This window comes from Netta rufina (genome assembly GCF_964035555.1).
Source record: "Netta rufina genome assembly, chromosome: 19".
Lineage (NCBI taxonomy): Eukaryota > Metazoa > Chordata > Aves > Anseriformes > Anatidae > Netta > Netta rufina.
In genome coordinates, this window is record NC_140143.1 from 7,281,319 (window position 1) to 7,300,472 (window position 19,154).

The 19,154-nt window shown below is 39.8% G+C and overlaps 1 protein-coding gene across 1 annotated transcript; it reads right to left on the reverse strand.

The window, feature by feature from the left end:
- Positions 1 to 273: 273 nt before the first annotated feature.
- NARF (nuclear prelamin A recognition factor) lies at positions 274 to 18,553 on the reverse strand. Its single transcript, XM_084298400.1, has 11 exons — positions 18,157 to 18,553; positions 17,589 to 17,669; positions 16,419 to 16,562; positions 14,613 to 14,745; positions 13,218 to 13,352; positions 8,965 to 9,083; positions 7,969 to 8,098; positions 7,234 to 7,306; positions 4,559 to 4,696; positions 4,061 to 4,218; positions 274 to 3,477 (listed from the first exon to the last, which is right to left on the reverse strand). Exons 1-11 carry the CDS (start codon positions 18,181 to 18,183, stop codon positions 3,236 to 3,238), a joined length of 1,380 nt encoding a protein of 459 aa, XP_084154526.1. The 5' UTR covers positions 18,184 to 18,553; the 3' UTR covers positions 274 to 3,235.
- Between the last annotated feature and the right edge of the window lie 601 nt (positions 18,554 to 19,154).

The window sequence follows — 19,154 nt, forward strand, 5'->3', positions numbered from 1 at the left end:
GTTGTAGCAGTCACAGAACAAAATGCTATATAACCTGAGGTATCCACCACTTGATATGCTTGCCAATAATACCTCAGGACAATTTCCAAATTAAAATTTAGCATTTCCAGTTACTCTCTCCCAATCCCTTCAACTTAGTCTTTTCTAAAAATCATCTAGAGACAGATTGTCTCAGCACAACATTCAACCACAATGTAAAGCACCATGGCTGTCACCACATGAGGAACTTGTCCCATTGCTGAAAACACAGCAGCAAGAAAAATTATTAGTTGCCAAAAATTGCATCAGAGAACTAAATGGCGCTGTAGTTTCAGGAAGCATGGCTAGAAATACATTGTCAACAATGACGGACTTGCCAAATGTAAATTTAAAAGCCAGAATCAAATCTTTGGCAAGTATTACACTACAGATAATCTGCAATAAACTGCAAAAAATTCAGTAAAAGAAGAGGGAAGGGGAACGACTAATTACAGTTAAAGAGTTTTTGATTTGTTTTAAACTGGCACTTTAAAGAAAAGGTAAAAAAAAAAAAATTAAAATCAGTTTTACTCCAAAATTCTTATAAAACAAAAACTGACCAAAAAATTGGACAAGTATCAGACACTAAGTCATTAGTTATAATGCATACATTCCACCTAGCCACTAGAAGCTGTTCAGTTAATGCCTTTGTCATCTTTAAAAGAATATTGGGGCAGACAAATATCCTACTAGATACATTGCTATCTCAATAGGTTACATCACTATGTAGGTGGAGGAAATGGTGGACTCAACTGAGAAAGTTTAAATTTTTATGCACTGAGCCACCTACTTCCCTTGCGGTGGGAGCACAGCATAGTATACTGGGGACAGATTTGTCACCTATTCTCCCATTCCAAGGGTCTCCCACCAGTAGGGGAAGCAAGGCTCTTCAGTGCAACAGGCAAGCACAATGGCAGAAGAAAACATGTACAGCAGTACCACCTATTTTTCAAGTTGTACAAGCAGTTCAAGGGTATCCTTTCAGAATAGGAAGGCAGCTCTTTTGAGGTTTAATGAAGATTTCATCAGAAAAGCAACAACTTTATCGTACCATTTTGTCCAGTATATGCACATAAAAAATAAGCACACTATACAAAGAAGTGAAGCAATATAATTTAAACATGCCATCAAGCTATAAACCATATATACATAGAAACATATGCCTATACAAACAGAACAAGACCACTTTATTACAAGGTACTTCTGTTGAAGTTTTTTGGAGGAAATCATGACAGAAGCAAAATGAGATCAAAGGGGACAGGTGTTGCCTCTAATAGTCTATTCAGAAGTTTCATGCAACACCACCATCTGTCTTCAGCATTTAATAAAGTTTTAGCTGTACATAGATCTTCCCATGATTTCTGGACTCCCTTCCTGTACAGAGGTAGATTTCTGTAGATGTTCTGATATTGCACCACGTAAGTATAATGTTTTTATTAAAACAAGGAACAACTTACAAAGGCTAATTTATGGGTATAATCTCATTGTGTGCATTCAGGTAGCACAGTAATTGAATTCATGTGCACTTGATGAAAACAAGTCCCTCAAAGCGAAATATTTTATTTAGTTTGAAGTCCAATTAAAAGCTGCAATTCTATTAACAGCTTCACATTCAGCTATCTCTTGTCATCAGGGTAACACACTTAAGTCTCTCCCTCTACTCTTGAGCCTCTGTTGTTTAGCCACTGCAAGCACTTGTGTTGCCTTTACTAATGCCTCCGTCCCATCCACTGCATTCAAATTAAATGCTGATTTCAAATAGAGACAGGCTTTTGCAGTATTAGAACTTATGCACACAAGCAGTTGCAATACTAAGAAATTCACAAGAAGATGCATTCAAACACTTCCTGAAATGACTAACGAAGCCCATCCACACTTTCAGAATGGAAAACAATCTGAAACTGTGCTAGCTTCAAAAAGGCCATTAATCAATAATACAATGCTACTATGAAAATTTGAAGACATTTGGCAATAGTTTGATTCTTTTTTTTGTCCATCACATTCTTCTACTACCCTCTCTGACAACTCATGAAGGTGCAAAAATGCTTGCATGCAAATACCACTTTGTTTCTTAAATTAAACCTCTACAGCATACCTAAAAAAGTAGGGACACCACAACTAATGATGCCAATGTATAATAACTTGAGCTCACAAGCAGTGCTAAGTATTTTTTCAGATGCACTCCATGAAGTGGAAAAACTCCATTTTTACAGAAGTCTGTCACCATGGAGATAAGTGAAAAAGAACAATCTGGTATTCTGTGTACCAAAACATGAGAATAGAAGTGCTGCGAGTCTGGCTCAGCAACTCTAAGAAAGTTGTACTATGCACATGCTCACATGACAGTGCATGTGCATGTTTCACTTTCATAAAGAAGCTAATGTAAGCAGCACCAGTCTTCGTAGCTGCAAGTTTATGAGAAAACTTAAGAGGAAAGAAAAGTTATCTTTTTGTACCAATCAACCAACGATTTGTAACTATTTTTAATGAAGGCTTACATTGTAACCATTTAACATTAGTTTCCCAATTTCATTTTATGTGAAGTGGCTTGTTCCTTATACGATGTTACATCAGTAAAGAATGGTGATTCTAGTTTGGATCTGAGTAATGTCTGTTGAAATCTTGATAGAAGGCATACATAAATTCATTACGCTTCTGCATATACACACCTGTCAAAGTTGTTGTTGTTGTTGTTATGTGTGTTGTTCGTTGTTGGTGTTTTCATTAACAAAGCAAGTAAATCCCAAGTTACTATAATAACAACTGCAATAATATTGAAATTCACGATGACTGTTCTCCCATGATGAAAGGGATTGCACACCTAGCAGTAGGAGTGAGATGGTCTCGCCTTCTTGGGAAAGCCCACGTTGTGAAGTGAAGGGAACCCTCCATCTGGAGTAGCTTAATCAGGACTCACACTCCCTGCACCTGGCAGGAAGTGCTTACATACCTTTCAAGATCACATTTTTGAATGAAGAAGTTCATTACACAGGAGAGAACATACAGTAAGAGTTAACAGACAATGGCAGGAACCAGGGCTTTTGGAAACTTCTCTTTTTGTTTTTAAAAACCAATGGTTCTTCACAACTAAGAATCCACAACTAGGAAAGCGTCTCATTCATACACTCGGCTAGTGCATAGCATCTGCAATTGCATAGAATGTTTCCAGTGCTGAATCAGTAACTAACCTAAGCAAATTCTTTCAAAGTTTGATTGGTTACCACTTGATATCCAGACTGCTTGCTGTTTGATTTACTGCACTGTATTTGGTGTGCAAAGTTTCCTGGACCTTACTGGAGTCCATGCCTTCTAGCCAGTCCTGGTACATCTTTTGTACATACATGTTGGTTTCTGGAAGTCTAACAGGTATTGCAGCATACACTTCTTCCATCTGGTTAAGCAGCGCTTTATCTGGTTTCCCATCTTCAGTTTGTGCCTGGCCTTTTCCATTTAGGCACCCTTAAAATAAAATAAAGAAAAAAATAATAAAAAAAAAAAAGAGACACAGTGATAAAGATTTGATATAAGGAGAAATTTGGAAACTTCCTGTAGACAGTATGAAAAGCAAAAGTTGTTTCTTTACAAAATCCACCCTCCCCCATTCTGTTCAAATTTGTATTTCCCTGAAGTGACTCCAGTATCAACATCCTTATAGAAACTTCATTTACATATCAACTATTTTCTCTGCCTTCTCTGTGGTTTTATGATCTTAATTATGTTCCTTGTCTTTTCTTGCCCTTGACAACCACCATTTCAGAGGCTTCCTCTGAGGTTTGAAATCATCATAGGAATCATGCTGTCATTTATTTATAGGTCATAAGAGAGCAAATGATGTTGTGGTTAATTTTAGAAAATCCAATCAATTTCTGAGCTAATCCTGTATATGTGTAATTGGTGTTCTAGACCAGTCACTAAATATTAAGCATTTTAGATTATTAAGAAGAGAATTAAGAAGGAATGAAACAGTGCCTGCCTGTAAGTACCTTCCTTTGAGATTTAAGGTTTGCCTGCAGAATGACTGTACATCCACTAACATTCTTACCTCCTGGGCAGGCAAGGACTTCTACGAAGTGGTATAAAAACTTTCCTTTTTTCAACTTCAGAACCAGGTTTTGAATATTTCTAAAGCCGTAAGCCGCTGCGAAACGCAACACTGTCTCACCATCCTTTTCAAGGGTGACTTCCTGAAAGTCCTTGTTCCTGTGAAGGTATAAAAATAAGGTTTTAAATTCCTGCATTACCAAAGGAATGATCCAGCTGTGTCAGTTTGTATCCAGATGCTTAACATGTAACAGAAGTCTTCAGTAAAATAGAAGGTGGAGTGAAATTTTCTGGATAGTACTATACTGAATTTCTCAAGGCAAGTAAGTTATTAATAGAATGAAAGCTAGCAGGAGCTATTTTAAAGCAACAGATTTACTTATCCATAATATATAACTGCCCATCAGTGAAAGACACAGACTAATAACAACTCTGCCAGGGTTCACTTTAGTGCTAACCAGCCCATCCTACATAACAGTGATACATAACTGTGACTTACTTTAATGCTTTGTAGGTGATTTCTTTGACATCCATGCCAAAAAGCTCCTTGGCAGCATGTTTGAAAATGTGCTCCAGGTAACCATCAGATCTCTTCCCATCATGCCTTACTACATCTCCCTCCTTTATTTCACCAAACCTTAGAAAACAATAGAAAGGTCAACTCCTAAATTTAGTTCCTTCATTTCAAGCAAGTAGCATGTTTCTTCCCTTCTCTCCACCCAACCTCCCCCCCCCACAAAAAAAAAAAAAGTTTCATTGCAGTGAGACCATAGCTTTATTATTATTGTTTTAATTCGACCCTTTAAGAACAGCAGTAAGATGCCGGGAAAAATAAAAGAAGAACAGTAGGAGGATGCAGGGCTCTCCACGTTCAGAAACCTTCAGTAATTTACAGGAATCACACTCGGCAGTTTACAGACTCAGTTAAATCATTGCTCAGAAGACATTCTTGGGGAAAACAAAACAAACAAACAAACAAAAAAAACAGCGAAAAAGTAAGCACAAAAATATTTTATCAACTTTGACATGAGGAATTCTTAGCCTAGGAGCACATAAGAGCACTTCAGAAGTTACAAGCCTTTCTGATAATTTGTCTGCTCCTGCAGAACTATTTGTCAGTCTAACGTCGTGCCATTAAAATAGCTCCATCAGTGCAGTTGCCACTGCACTAGAGCACTGCAGCTTTAAGATAAGTGCCACTCTACAGTGAGCAAAGAAAATTACTAACATCATACCTAATAGACATAGCATCCCTCTGTTCCCCAGTTAAAAGCAGAGCGCTGATGAGCACAACTGGCTGTAGTATAAACTGTACTGGGATGCACGCTGGCAACAGCCAAAGACTGCACCTCTCCAGGCTCATGTTCCTTCTTGGAAAAGGAGAAATCTAGAGGGGTGTGTGGCAATGCTAGTTTCAGGAAGGAATGTTGTTATTCAGATTAATGAATGGACAGATTACATCCTTTGTTGTTACGTGCAAAAGCCTCTCCAGTTATAATTTAATTTGCCTTCTTCCCTTTCCTGAGGTCTATACAGTGCTGCCTTTTGCTTGAGCAGTCCAAACATAGCATCCAAGCAGGAAAACAAAGGGAAAATTACCCCAACAAACACCTTACTAAAAAAAGTGGAAGTTGTAATTCTAACAGAGAAGTATTTTAATCACTAAAGAGCTAAGTTTATGTATTTAGTACTGCCCTGTGCCATGCCATTACATTTATTGAAGTACTCCAACTTCAATTTGAAAACTTTGGGTCATTTTGCTTTGTGAGATGGTCTCCTAATTTTAGCTAACTGCTCATTGTTAGCATTCACCAGATACAAAAGCAAGTTGAAAATTGCACCGAGTTACTTGGATATTAAAAATTATTGTGAACAAGTACTTGACCACAAATTGGTGCTCTGCTACAACTTGTTTTAAAGAAGAATACTTCTATTTATGTACTTTTCTCTGCAGCAATCTGCTTTTAAGACCCAACAAAAGCAAAACACGATCATATCTCACAGCTTTAAACAGTATAATCAAATTTGTCATTCTTAAAACAAACATTATTCCCCAGTATACACTGATGTAGTAATACAGGTATGTTCTGGTTAGGAGTTCGCTCTTCCATTGGACATGCTGATTATGAAAGAAATGATTACCTCTATGTGATTATGTCTGTGAAAACTGTACTTAATCTAAATCTTATTCTGTGTAGCAGCTTCCAGTAAAAGTAAATCAGGGCTATACTACAACCACAGCCCTGAAACTGTTGCCACTGTACAACTTCATTTCACCAGTCTAGACTAGATATAAGCCGGATACTAACTGCAAGGATTTTTTTTTTTTTTTTTTTTTAAATTTCCAAAGCTTTCCATTCTGTGCAAGAAAGCATGTTTATTGCTCTACCACCACCACTCTGGAAAGATACCAAGTAACATTTGTCACACTTGAACAAAGATCACTGAGCACTGAAACCAACCTCTGTAGCTAAGCCTGAAGAATAAAACACCCCGCATGCTGCTTTCAGGGCTAATCATAGCCATAAAAAAAAAAACAACAAAAAACTCTTCAAATCTTTGTGTTACTTTCATTTACTACACTTCACCTTGAAGTATGCTTCAATTTTATCTATCTTAAAAAAAGTGAGTTGCCTTGTTTAGGATAAAACTGAATTACCAGTGTTGTGAAAGGGTGCTATTTCAAACAATTCTCCATGAACATACTAGGGGAAAGTGGAAATTTACTGTCAAAGTGCTGCTCTGATTGAAAGGGAAGCACAGAACAGATGGCCAGCCCATGAGGCAGCCCAGCATCATGGTGAGGCCAGGCAGCTGGAAGGGGGCAGACGAGACTGTTAGCTTTAGACGTGCTCAAGGAATGGAGAGCACTGAACGGAGTCAACAGACAGTCACACTTAACTAGCAAGTCACGAACTTGATATAGCCAAATCTAGTATTACAGCACTGCAATATAAATGCAGAGCTAAATAAATCTTCAAAAATCAGATTTTAAAAACAGTTTTTAAAAGTTTCTGAAAGGATGAGGCTTTAATATATTCAGGCTTTGATGCCGGCTTTTTGCTTTAGCAAGAAAAAATGTTCCTTTGAGAAGTTTTACATTTATGTTGAACACCCAAAGGTTTTGTCAGTTGTCATCAAAATAAGGAAGCAATCGACAACAAAGCTACTTACAAACTATCCACAGCTACTTCAGTCATATCTTTCATAGACACATTTTTCTGCTCCATTATTTGGACAATTTCACCTGTAGGAAAACACAGGACATTTTACTTTCAACACGAAGCAGAACGCACATGCCATGCATTTAAGACATCCCAACACCTCCATGTGCTTACAGCCACATCCTCCACTTCTTAGAGTCAGTTACCTCCAATAACTCAGAAGCCTGATACATTGAGCCCTGAAGAAAAAGGCCATCAGCTTGCTCCAAACTTTGCATAATGCTACTTAACCTTTCTGTTGAGTAAAGTTTAGAACAAGTAGTTTCTACTTTGCAATGAAAAAGGAGGATATATTGTTTGGACATCAAGCCTACAAGACAAGAGTCACACCAAAAAGTCACTGGTGTCACACAATGAAAATAATCCCAGTAGAGATATGGCCATACATAAGCAAGACAAAGATTTGTAACATCGATTTGCATAGCTCTTACTTTTCTTAAGGGGTTAACAAAACTAAGTATCTGAATCTTGATCATGAACTTAAAAGGGAATTTTTTGGTTTTGCCTTCCGTATAGAATACCACTGCTACCAGTAGCACAAAACTGTATTTATTTGTAAAGCAGAAGAAAGCCCATCATACAACTAAAGTATACTTTGGAAAAAAAAAAAAAAAAAAAAAAAAGCCTGGCATAAAAACTGGAGATTCATGCATATCTTTACAAATAGTAAGCTTAAAGATTTAACCTGATGTTAGAACACAATCAACTTCTTGTGAATTATACAAGGCAGTGTAGAAATCTTCCCTCAAGGCTTCCAGTTTCTTGTCATAACAAGGCGCCACAATTACATGGAAAATTTTATCTGGAGACAAGTTCTGCACGACAGAGAAGAGAGCACATGTGAACTCCACAGAAAGCAAAGGACAGCTTTAAGGATGACAAAGATAAAAATAACACCACACTTTCCATACAGGTAATATTAGAAATCAATACGTAGAAATAAATTTGAAGACTGCAGCACACGTGACATGGTTTGCCAGAAGTCAAAAACATGAGCAAACAACATCTGAAGTCAGTCTTCTGTCTGAAGCTTCTACTTATTCCTTCAGACTATGTGACGTGTGGTTTTGTAGCTTTTGACTGCCTTAGAAGTAAGCGCAAGTCAGGATGTCTGAACTCCATTTTCTAGCTCTGTCACTCACTCACTTTCAGCCACAAGTGCATCAGTATTTCTCTGTTTCTGTGGAGATAGCAGTATTTTTCTATATAAACTGAATGCAGTTAAGTGTATGGTATATACAAAGAACAGCAACTTTTTCAACATAGAAATTGTGAAGATAAGAAGATTAGTTTCTGGCATACAATGCATTTATTGATTCTGGATAGGAAGGAATTTCCACAGCACTCTCCTCTACTCCTGTTTTAACTTCTACAGAACTACACAGGCAGTACATAACAAGGATCTCATTAGCAACTCTGGATTTAAATTCATCTCTAAGTAGCTAAATCCATGTTGCACTGGGAGCACAAGGATTGTTGCCAGCTCACAAATAAGATTCATTGTACATTGTTCTTCTCATGGACGCTTACTTGTATGGCAGCAGAGCAGCATTTATTCTTCAAGTGAAAAGACAAAATTCAGGATGCTTAGAATACACCAAGATCTACATTTCTGTATTAAAACATACTACCCCATCTTTTTAGAAGAGTATAATGGTAAAAATAAGGCAGAATTACTTACCTGCTGCCTAGCAAAGTAGCCCTTCACCAGGGAGCCCATGATCTGCTGTGGAGACTTTGCAGTGCAAATGTGGGAGGTCACAAGATTGGTGAGTACTCTCTCAGCATACCGGATCCAACCTAGAATGACAGGAATCACAGACACTGAAGTAGCACGTGAGCACGGTAAGGTGACCGTAGTTATAGCAAAGTTGTTAGAAATGAAAAGATTTTCACAGTAGCTAGAACATTCCTGCTTTGAAAATGGAGTCCATGCAGGCTGGAATCCCCCACCTTAGGAACTGCAGGAAACCTCAAGGCTTTGTTAACAGTGCTTTACAACTAGATACCGGTAATCCACTGCATAATTAATTTGAAACCTAGAAACTACCATAAACTGCATGATCTATTACATCCTTTCTAATGCATGGAATTAACAAAGCAAGAAGAACAAGATCCCAGCTAACAAAGAGTAAGTTGACTTCCTAGTCCTTAGCTCTTGGATCAGTGGATACTCCAACAAATGTACTCTGTTCAATTGCTTAGCTGTAACTTTCTCTTTCCTGAGATTTAATAACCACACACCCAGCTTGGTCGTCTAGAACAGAAGAGTCACATGGAAGCATTATCACAAGATGCACATGGATTAAAGCTGGGAAAAATGGCTTCTTTTATTATTGTTAGAGTATCTACACCTTCTTTAGAACCAACTCCCTGTACACAAAACAGTTAACTGGTGTCTCTTTGTATCCAACATCCAGTCTTAGTTACTCAAGACTCTCTGTCCCCTTCACCAGGCTCCTTCAGCATTTCAGCTACAACAGGGTATTTATATTTACACCACCCCCGATATCCACAGCAGTTCTAGTAACCCCACTTCACAAAACATGAACTGAAAAGTGAGGGGATTAAGGTATCCAGGCTGTGTGATTCTTACTTAGGCACTGTAACTTTTACTGGAAGCAACAGCCCATGATCTTTTACAACAAGGACTTATTCAGAATTTTTGCTTCACCCACATGAACTGTAGATCAAACAGCTAAATTGTGCAGAAGTGTTTAACGCAGCCTTCTAGGGAATTCTGTTGCTTTTGGTGCTAAGAAAGAGTAAAAACATTTCTTGCTTCAGCCTTTTATCTTCAAGCAGATCAGTGTTTACATAAAAAGGGAATACCTGTAGTTTAATTCTTAAGCTTGAAGACATTGCCAGGTATTTGTACATAAGCGCAAGTCATAACACTGCCACAAAGGCCCGTAAGAGAACTGGAACTCAAGTGGTATTCAGATATCCTACTTGCAAACTGTAAGGAAATTTCACTAAATTCCAGGGGATTTCTGGCAGATAGCACCCCAAGCCATTTCTTAAATTCTTTCCTTCCAGCAGACAGAACAAGTGTACAGTAGTTCCCACTGCACAGTGAGCATTAGTCATTGTTTAATTATACAAGCAGCCTTGAATGAGCCGCACAAGGCATTTATCTGCACTTTGCATACGTGCCGTTTCTGCCTACTGATCTGTGGGGCTGAATTCCAGAGCCACAGTTACAGGAGGCCTGAGATACCCAGCTTCTCTATCAGTGTCCATCTGTACCCACAGAGGCCTGCACCCTTCAGGAATTCATTCAGATTCTAAACCACTTGCTGGCTTGTGTTAGTATCAAAGAACAAAAAGAAGCCCCTCCAAATCACTGTGTAAATGCTTACAGATCCACTTCAGAACATGTTATTTTTAGTGGTTTATCATAAGGATGTCAGAGAGAGACATATGCCATAAATATTTATGCATCAGTATAAAGTACAGAACAACTAGGTAGAAAATACTCACTACTTTAAAACCCCATTCCTGTAAAAGGAAATTAATTTAGTTGACTGGAACAACAGCATTTCAATCCCCAGCAGTTATGCTCTTCCTGCCTGTGCTACAAGCCTGCCCCATTGACTTGTTTTAGTAATTCAGAGGTTATCAATGCATTAAAAATACTGCATGGTTCCCAGAGCAAATGCTTCACATTGCTTAACCATTTGGTAAATGAGGAAAGAACTGATTGTTTCTGAAGCATCATGCATAAAAATCACTAGAGCAGTTACACTGTTGTATTTTGGGCAAGAAACAAACAAATAAAAATTCTCACTTTACCAGAACAGCAGGCAGAGGTAAGAACAATTTAGGCAGAGACAATAAAATGCCCCTTGATCAGGTTTTGGGATTATACCAGCTATGCCCTGTTACTCAGGGTAGATTTTACAATGCAGACCACTACTGCAGAGGGTGATGTTTTAATCTGTGGAGTCATACCGAAAGGTAAGTAAAAGTAAAGCAGTAATATTTGAGTTCACGTTGACCTTGATCTACAGAGCTATATGAAAACATTTTTGTGATGAGCACACCCAGTAAACGAAGCCTCTGTGACAAATTTATGTCATCTGGGGTCAGAGAGGGGAAGGAGAATGAAGAACAGAAAATGCACCCAGACAAATTCATGAAACACAGTAAACAACCTTACTTTAGATGACTGGACAAATTTCTTCTGTAATTGCTGTCAAAGGGAATGAAATGCTGCACACTTTCAGAATGGGCTTACAGTGGTATTTCAGTTCACTTTTCCAGAAATGGAAATCACCCATGCCTCTACATCCACAGCACAGCAGACAGCTAACACCACAACTTGCAGTGAAAACAGAAACAATCTTTTGTAGAACAGATAAGGATGAGAAAAGAGCTCCAGCAACTGTGCTAATATCTGTCTAGTGAGAGAAGCAAATAATCTTAACTCTGTTTCTAGATGCAGAAAATTAAAATGATCTCAGAGGAAGTTCTAAAAGAAACCCACAGGTTTTGAATTTTAAATAACGCACAAGTCAAAGCTGATTAAATGGGGTGGTTTCAACTTTGCAGGTTTTGCACTTCCAAAAGAGCAACATATAGTATGTCTGTTTCTAAAGATACCAGATAACACTAAGATAACACTAACAGAAAGAAGTAGAAACTTTTCCCTCTGACATGTATACAGTTCCTAAAGCATAACCCAGATACTTCCACTAGAGAACATGCAGAATAAACAAGAGTACAAGTATAATTTAAATATCAGTATTTAAAATTTAAATAGACGACAGGAGCAGATTCTGGAAGCCACTGAATACATACTCTCACTCCTTTAACTGTAACATTTTTATTTTTTTAAGAATGCAATCCACATGAATTATTTCCAATTTAAAAATATTTTTGTATTTTTCATAGAAAGCCTTTTGAAAATCAACACCATGAACTTGCTAGGGTGGAGCTGGCAAGGGACGTTATTAAAGGAGTTATTTTTGCCCCCTTTTTGATACTTGTTTTTAGGAATATTATTTAGCACAGTTGGGAACTGACTTGACAATGTGCTAACAAATGCACGAGTAAACAATAAGTGAATGTACTGCATCTTTCCAGTTGTGATAAATGCACATTCCTATTGTAACAGAACAAGTTCTCATGCAAAATTCTCAGAACAGGGTCACATGGCAAGTGGGAGTTATTCTGTAAATGTTAGACATAACTGTCTCAGTCATTAGAAACAATGTCACTTGCTGAAGTGAAAAGTTCAAGACTTTGCTTAAGATAATGGAGGTTATGGTTTACTTACACCAGTTAGAAAAATTTCTTAAAGATTCTTTTCAATAAAAAACACCATGTTAAACTTTGTGGTCCAGGCATACAAGCAGCAGCCACCAACTCCTCAATCATAATTTCAGTTGTGATAAATTTCTCCTAGGGCTAAAAGGGCTAAGGAAACACTAAAAACCTCAGTTCTTCTGTACCTCAGGTTCATTATCCAGACATTAATACGTAATGTATGCTTCTTTTATAGCAGTAACAGGAAATACAACAAGTTGATAAACACCATGTATCAACACTAGCACAGGTAATCTGTAGTTCAGGTTCTCTGTATTATTATCAGAAGCTCTTGAGTACCAGCAAGGTTCATTTTTTGAAGAGCAACAACAGAATTTACACTCCCCACCTTTTACAGAGGTGCAACAGGAAACAACTACAAGATGCAGACAGGACATTTACTGCAACTTTTGTAGCTGACTGCGCAAGGACTACACTGAATTAGCAACTACCTTATCCAACATGAGCACACCCATTCCTTGTCGGCATGGCTCACATTTATGTGGCTGAGATAGCTCAACACACGTGGGAAAGCCCATTGGTAACTCTTCCAACAGCCCATGAAAAACAGATGAAATCACCCTTAATTCCTTGATGGAAGAAGGTTGGAGAATCAGTTCTCACCAGGGCAAGCAGAGGCAAACATTGGTAAGGCATGCTCCTCCTGGTTCCTCCGTTGATACCGCTGCACAAATTCCCTCTGGCTCTCCAGGATACTGAAATCAGCAGCTATAGTGGTGTCGAATACATAATGCACCCCTATGAAATACAATAGTAAGGAAAAAGTGAATGAGTAGAATGTTTTCCACCTCACACATCCTTCCAAATCCTAGGTCTACAGAAAATCTTGTATGATCAATGGGTACATTCTCTACTCCCTACAAAAATTTCACAATTAGTACAGTCAAAAATAAAAGCTGTATGCTGAAAAGCTATCTTCTGTGTCATGAATTGAAAAGGACCACCAACTTGCTAACTCTGACTAGCAACACTTCTAATAGCTGTCAGCTTCCTTACAGCAAGCTTTTCATTCAGAAAATATTTGTGTTTTGTTTGTCCAATTGCATAGGATCACAAGACCTCAGGGCTATAATGCAGTGACTCTTGAGAATGAGCATTCTTTACAAAACATTAAGCGACTTCTTATTCACAAGAAACACAACATGTAGCCTGCTAAGAAGCATATCTGCCTCTGCTTAAGTTGTCTGCAAAGGTACACGAGCATATCAGCAACACAGCAGAGACCTTCCATCTGCTTGTTTAGCAACATACTCCTTATACACCTACGTAATATTGAGCACGTCCCTGCAGCAAGTGAGGCAAAGATAAATAACATATTCTAAGAAAACTGGGGCCCACCAGAACTTGGCTCTCTTTTTGGACGCAGAAAATAATATACTGGGTACAGATATGCATTAAAAAAAAAAAAAAAAAAAAAGGCAGGAAACAATTCACAGGTTTATTACTGTCCTTCTTCTTCCTCCTTCAAGTACGTTAAAGACGAAAATCCTTAGTTTTTCTAATTAAACTTTGTATATACAGTATAAAGAACAAAGGAAATACAGCTTTAACATACAGCAGATACAACAGTTTTTATGAGTCACTTGAAAATACAGAAAAACAAAACACCTGATAATATTCTAGAAATTAATGTCAAAGGGCCAGTAGGCACTTAGACTAAGAATCCCCTCTCCCTAAGTTAGAAAAGAAGAGAGAAATCTTATTGAAGCTCACAGCCAAATCCTCCCTGGTTTCTTCACAGTGAACATTTCAAAGACAGCTTTGTAACGTCCTTCTGTTCTCTGACCTTCACTATCAACACAGTCATGCTTCAAATCTATTCCTGAAACCAGTGTATGTCACACTGCTGTACGGTCACTAATATCACAGAGTACACATTTCAAACTCACCTCTAAACTAAATTGTGCTTTATGACTGCATAACAAACAGTTCTGCTGAGAAAGCAAAAACATAAAATAACCTTCCCTTTCTGTTCCACCGTAACAACCCCAAACTTACCGAGACTTTTGAGGAAACCACAGAGTCTCCTGGCTGCATCATTCACAGAGAGATTGAATTTAGCAGCAAAATAAGGCAATGACTGAGGGCATATAGACACTGCCAACACTTTGTGTTTTGAGGTATCACATTTCTGGTAAACAAAACACAAAGGAAACAAGGTAATTACAAAAGGGTAATGCTCCCTCCTTTCCCTCCCTTTTCTACTCCTGGAGTTACTCCTCAGTGTCCTATGCTTCAGCAGGCCTTATTATGAAAACCCCTACGAAACAACTACCACGTTTCTTGAGGGCAGGACAGGATGTTCTTCTGATCCTGTCGGTGTTATCTCTAATCATCCATAGATGTTGTTTTTGTATGACTCAGGGAAATTCATCTGTCCCAAGACAATTCTGTGGTTGGTCTCATAATGGCATAAAGAAATTTAAGACACATTCAGCACCTATCAAGTTTTCATTCCTACCAGAATCTAGTACTGACAAATGAGGAAAAAAAGCAGAATGTTTAAATACTAAAATAAATAAACTAGTGTTTCCAGGAGCAAGTTACAAATTCAACACAGCGAATTACAGATCTGAACCTTTGTTCAGGCTCCCATGTCTCCATCACTGAAGAAATTGAGAGGAAACTCGCAAGGCAGGACCCTAAACAAGCCAGCATTTGTGAGCACTGAAGAACTCTTTGAAAACACATACAGTGGTGTGCAATTGTAAAGCTCAGATGACTCTGTTTTATTTGAAGATGAACCTTGTGGTTTCATTGAGATGTTGTCCAGATCAGTGGAACACTTGAAAGAGAAACCAGGACTATGCTACATACAAGTCTCACCCTATAAAAGGTTAGGGACTATAGTTTGTTCTTAGACACCCTAAATACTGTATAATGACCCTGCAAGTAGAGCTCACGACTGTCTGGAAAGCATCTTGCTTGCTCACTGCCTTTCTCTGGACCTGGTTAAGTTCTGACCTGTCTGCATCTCAATCATGGACCTTGGGCTGTCTTAATTGGACCTATGTGACCTGAAAGGGTTGTGTCCCTCTGGCCCTCCCCCCCCCTTCCTTCTCTTTCTCTCATGTACAATATCATGTTATATGGAGAGTTAAACGAGTTCTAAGAAAACTGAATTACTACGTAACAAATCATCTCATTTACAACACTTATGTACAGATAAAGAAAATGCCAGCATTAATTCTAATAGCTTTTCATTACCAAGTAAGGACACAGAAGACTTGAATGGAACTAAATTAAATCAGTATGAAGATCTACAAATCTTAACACCATACATAGCGATTACATTCCAGGGAATACCAATCTCAGCAGAGAACAGCAATTCTTTGGCTGAATTGAGGGTAACCGTTTTTGTTCCAAACATAGGCAGCTCAAAAATACATTAAAAAAAATCTACTTCCAAAAGTTAGCCTCAATAACTTTGTATTATGTGGATACGTAGCCATAAGAAACCCCCAGAACAGTGCTAGCAACTATGGTGTGAATATGTATAAACAATGAACCTCAGACCTCTTTGATGTTAGAGTAATAAGGAAGTTATGTTTTCCAAAAATCTTACTTGGGCAAGTGCAATAACTTTCTTCATTTAGGGCCAGTGATGTAATCTTGCTTCTCTAGTGCAAAATTATGTTAAGTACTTTTACTGCTCATCTTGCCTTAAGTTTTCATTCCTCTCTGGACAAAGTACATCCTGACAGATCTTCATATTGACTGCCTTGGGAAATTAAGTTCTTAGTCATTCTGTAATCTCTCCCCCTCCTCACAGAAAGCAGTGCATTATTGTTTGTGTCATTTTACCTTATTAAGGTTGAGTATACGAAAGAGCTCCTTCTGATTCTGTTGGAAAACTCTGGCTCCTTCTTCTGATGTCATACAATTGTCACATGCTAAGCAGTCGCTAAGGAGTATTTTAGCATTAGCCAATGCATAAAACTCATTTTTCTGAAAAAAAAAAAAATAATAAATAATAAAAATAAATACAAATACATAAAAATTTAATGATGATCAAGCAATTTTCAAGATCTCTGCAATGACCCAGATAAAAAGCAGATCTGCTTCTCACTGTTTTATTATACCAGTTTCATGGATCGTCTTGTTGTAAATATTAAAGATTTTTTAGAAATAGTCAAAGTAATTTGTTCAATCCTTCTTCATGGTTCTGCTCTATTATTACTGTGAAACTGCAAAATGTTTAAGTGTAAACACATAGGTCTAAATTTAGCCCTGAAGTACATGTAGCAACCTGATTTGCATTGCATTTCAGAGTTGACAGTAACCAACAATTTACCAAGCCAGAAAACTTTTAATTGAACTATTAAGCCTCTTTAATAGCCAGATGCCTCTACCACCAAGATGGCTTAGGCTTTTACTGCTAGGTAAAACAAACAGAAAGCAGTCTTTCAGTTACAGTGACCATTTACACCAAAGTAACAGTTATAGATTTCTGGCTAATACAATTGGCAGCTCAACCGTGGGGGAAAATGAATACTTGGATGGAAGTGCGAGATAACCAAGCTACTCGTGGAAAAAAAATAATTAATTCCTTCAATTAAGAACCTATTCCCAAGGAGACAGTTACCTCTTTAAGAACAGTATGTGACATGAGTTTGTCCTATATAAGAAAAATAATACATTTGTGCACTTGAACAGGCAAAATTCCACTTTTCTCCTTCTAAGCCCTGTTCCCATTGTGAAGAATTGAGGTAAGATTTTGACACACAAATAACTTTAAAACAACAACAACAACAAAACAATTACTGTTTGCGCTTGCAGACCAAGGTCTTTTTATTTAATCTTTTGAAACGATTCTTGATTCTCATGTTATGGACACATATAGACAGGGTCTTAACTGATACAGCATTACACCCAGCGCTTAGAAGTTCTCTATTTGGAACCTCTGCCTTTGGGGAGCATCACAAAACAAGAACAAAAAGAAGTACATGGTACAGTTTTTAGAAGGAACATTACCTCTTCAAAGCCATCGTTAGAACTCAACGCATCAACAGATGCACTTTGCGAGTCATCATTTTTCTGTTTTTTACTGCATTCCTGAAACAAAGCATAAGACGTATTATGTGAAATATACCCAGCAACATCATTACAGAACTATTTGGATAGTTAAAAACTCCTTTAGCTCATTTACAGGTTCTGACAGTACAAGAGCTGCACCTTTATAGCCAAGGCTTTATTTTCAAAGCACGTTGGCTACAGCGAAAATAATTCCTCAGAAATCCCCTCGATCGGTTTCACAGCTCTCAGCGACTGCTATGATTTTGAACCTGAGGGGAAGTACAAACAGGTCGCCGAGAAGCCAGAGACACACATCGCGAGGTGACCCCCCGAGAAACCCCAAAGAGGTGGCACCACGACCCCGAACAACCCCGAAGCACCCCGAAAAGCCCTAACAGGCAGCACCACCACCCCGAGCAGCTCTGAAGAGCCCTGAGGGGCGCCCCCCCCGCCGGGCTTCCCGGGGGGCGCCCCCCGAGGCGCCGTCCCCGGGCGGGGGGGGGGGTCCCGCGGCCGCCCCGCTCACCTTTTTGGTGCAGTTCTCGCACTTCATTTGCGGTCCCTCCGGCGCCACCCGGCTCTCTTGCGGGACAGGAGCAGGTCGGTGAGGGCTCGGCCCGGCCCCGCCGCCCTTTGTAGCCGTGCCCGCCCCCTGCCCCTCGCACCGCCAGGCACCGGCCGCTCACGGACGGGGCGGCCGCGGGGCCGGGGAAGAAGCGGGCACCGTACGGCCCCGCCGCGCTCAATCGAGTACCCGGCAAAGGCACGGAGCCGGGGCTGGGGCAAGGGCTGGGGTTGGGGCTGGGCAGCGCCTCACGGCTGCGTCGCCGCCGGGCTCCCGGCTGGGGCTGAGGCTGGAACTGGAACTGGGGCCGCCGCCGCCTCCCCGCCCCCCCGCGCGGCGGGGCCCATTGTGGACCTGAGCCTCGGCACGTAGCCGCCGCCGCCGCCGCGCTCGCCCCCGCCGCCGCGCGGGCACGGGAGGGGCCGGGGGCGCGCATCACGCGCCAGGCGCGCGCCCACCACCCCCTCCCCGGCAGCTCCTGCCGTGAGGTGCCGCCGGGCCGGCAAGGGTGCTCTGCTGCGGGCTTTTTCTGTGGTTTAAACATCCTCCGTAGTTACTTCATACGTTTTTCATACATTTCGCCTCCCCCTCACCCCATTGCTTCTTTCAGGTCTTTTAAAATAAGAGTTCGTGGGATCCTAGAATCGTTAGGGTTGGAAAAGCCCTCCAGGATCATCTGCTCCAACCGTCCCCTACCACCAATGTCACCACTGAAACACGTCCCCAAGCACCACAGCCAGCCTTGAACACCCCCAGGGACGGTGACTCCACCACCTCCCCAGGCAACCCATCCTAACACCTGACCACTCCTGAGGAGAAACGGCTGCTAATTTCCAACCTGAACCTCCCCTGGCACAACTTGAGGTCATTCCCTCTGGTCCTGTTACAATTACTTGTGAGAAGAGGCCGAGCCCCAGCTCCCCACATCTTCCTTTCAGGGAGTTGCAGAGAGCAATGAG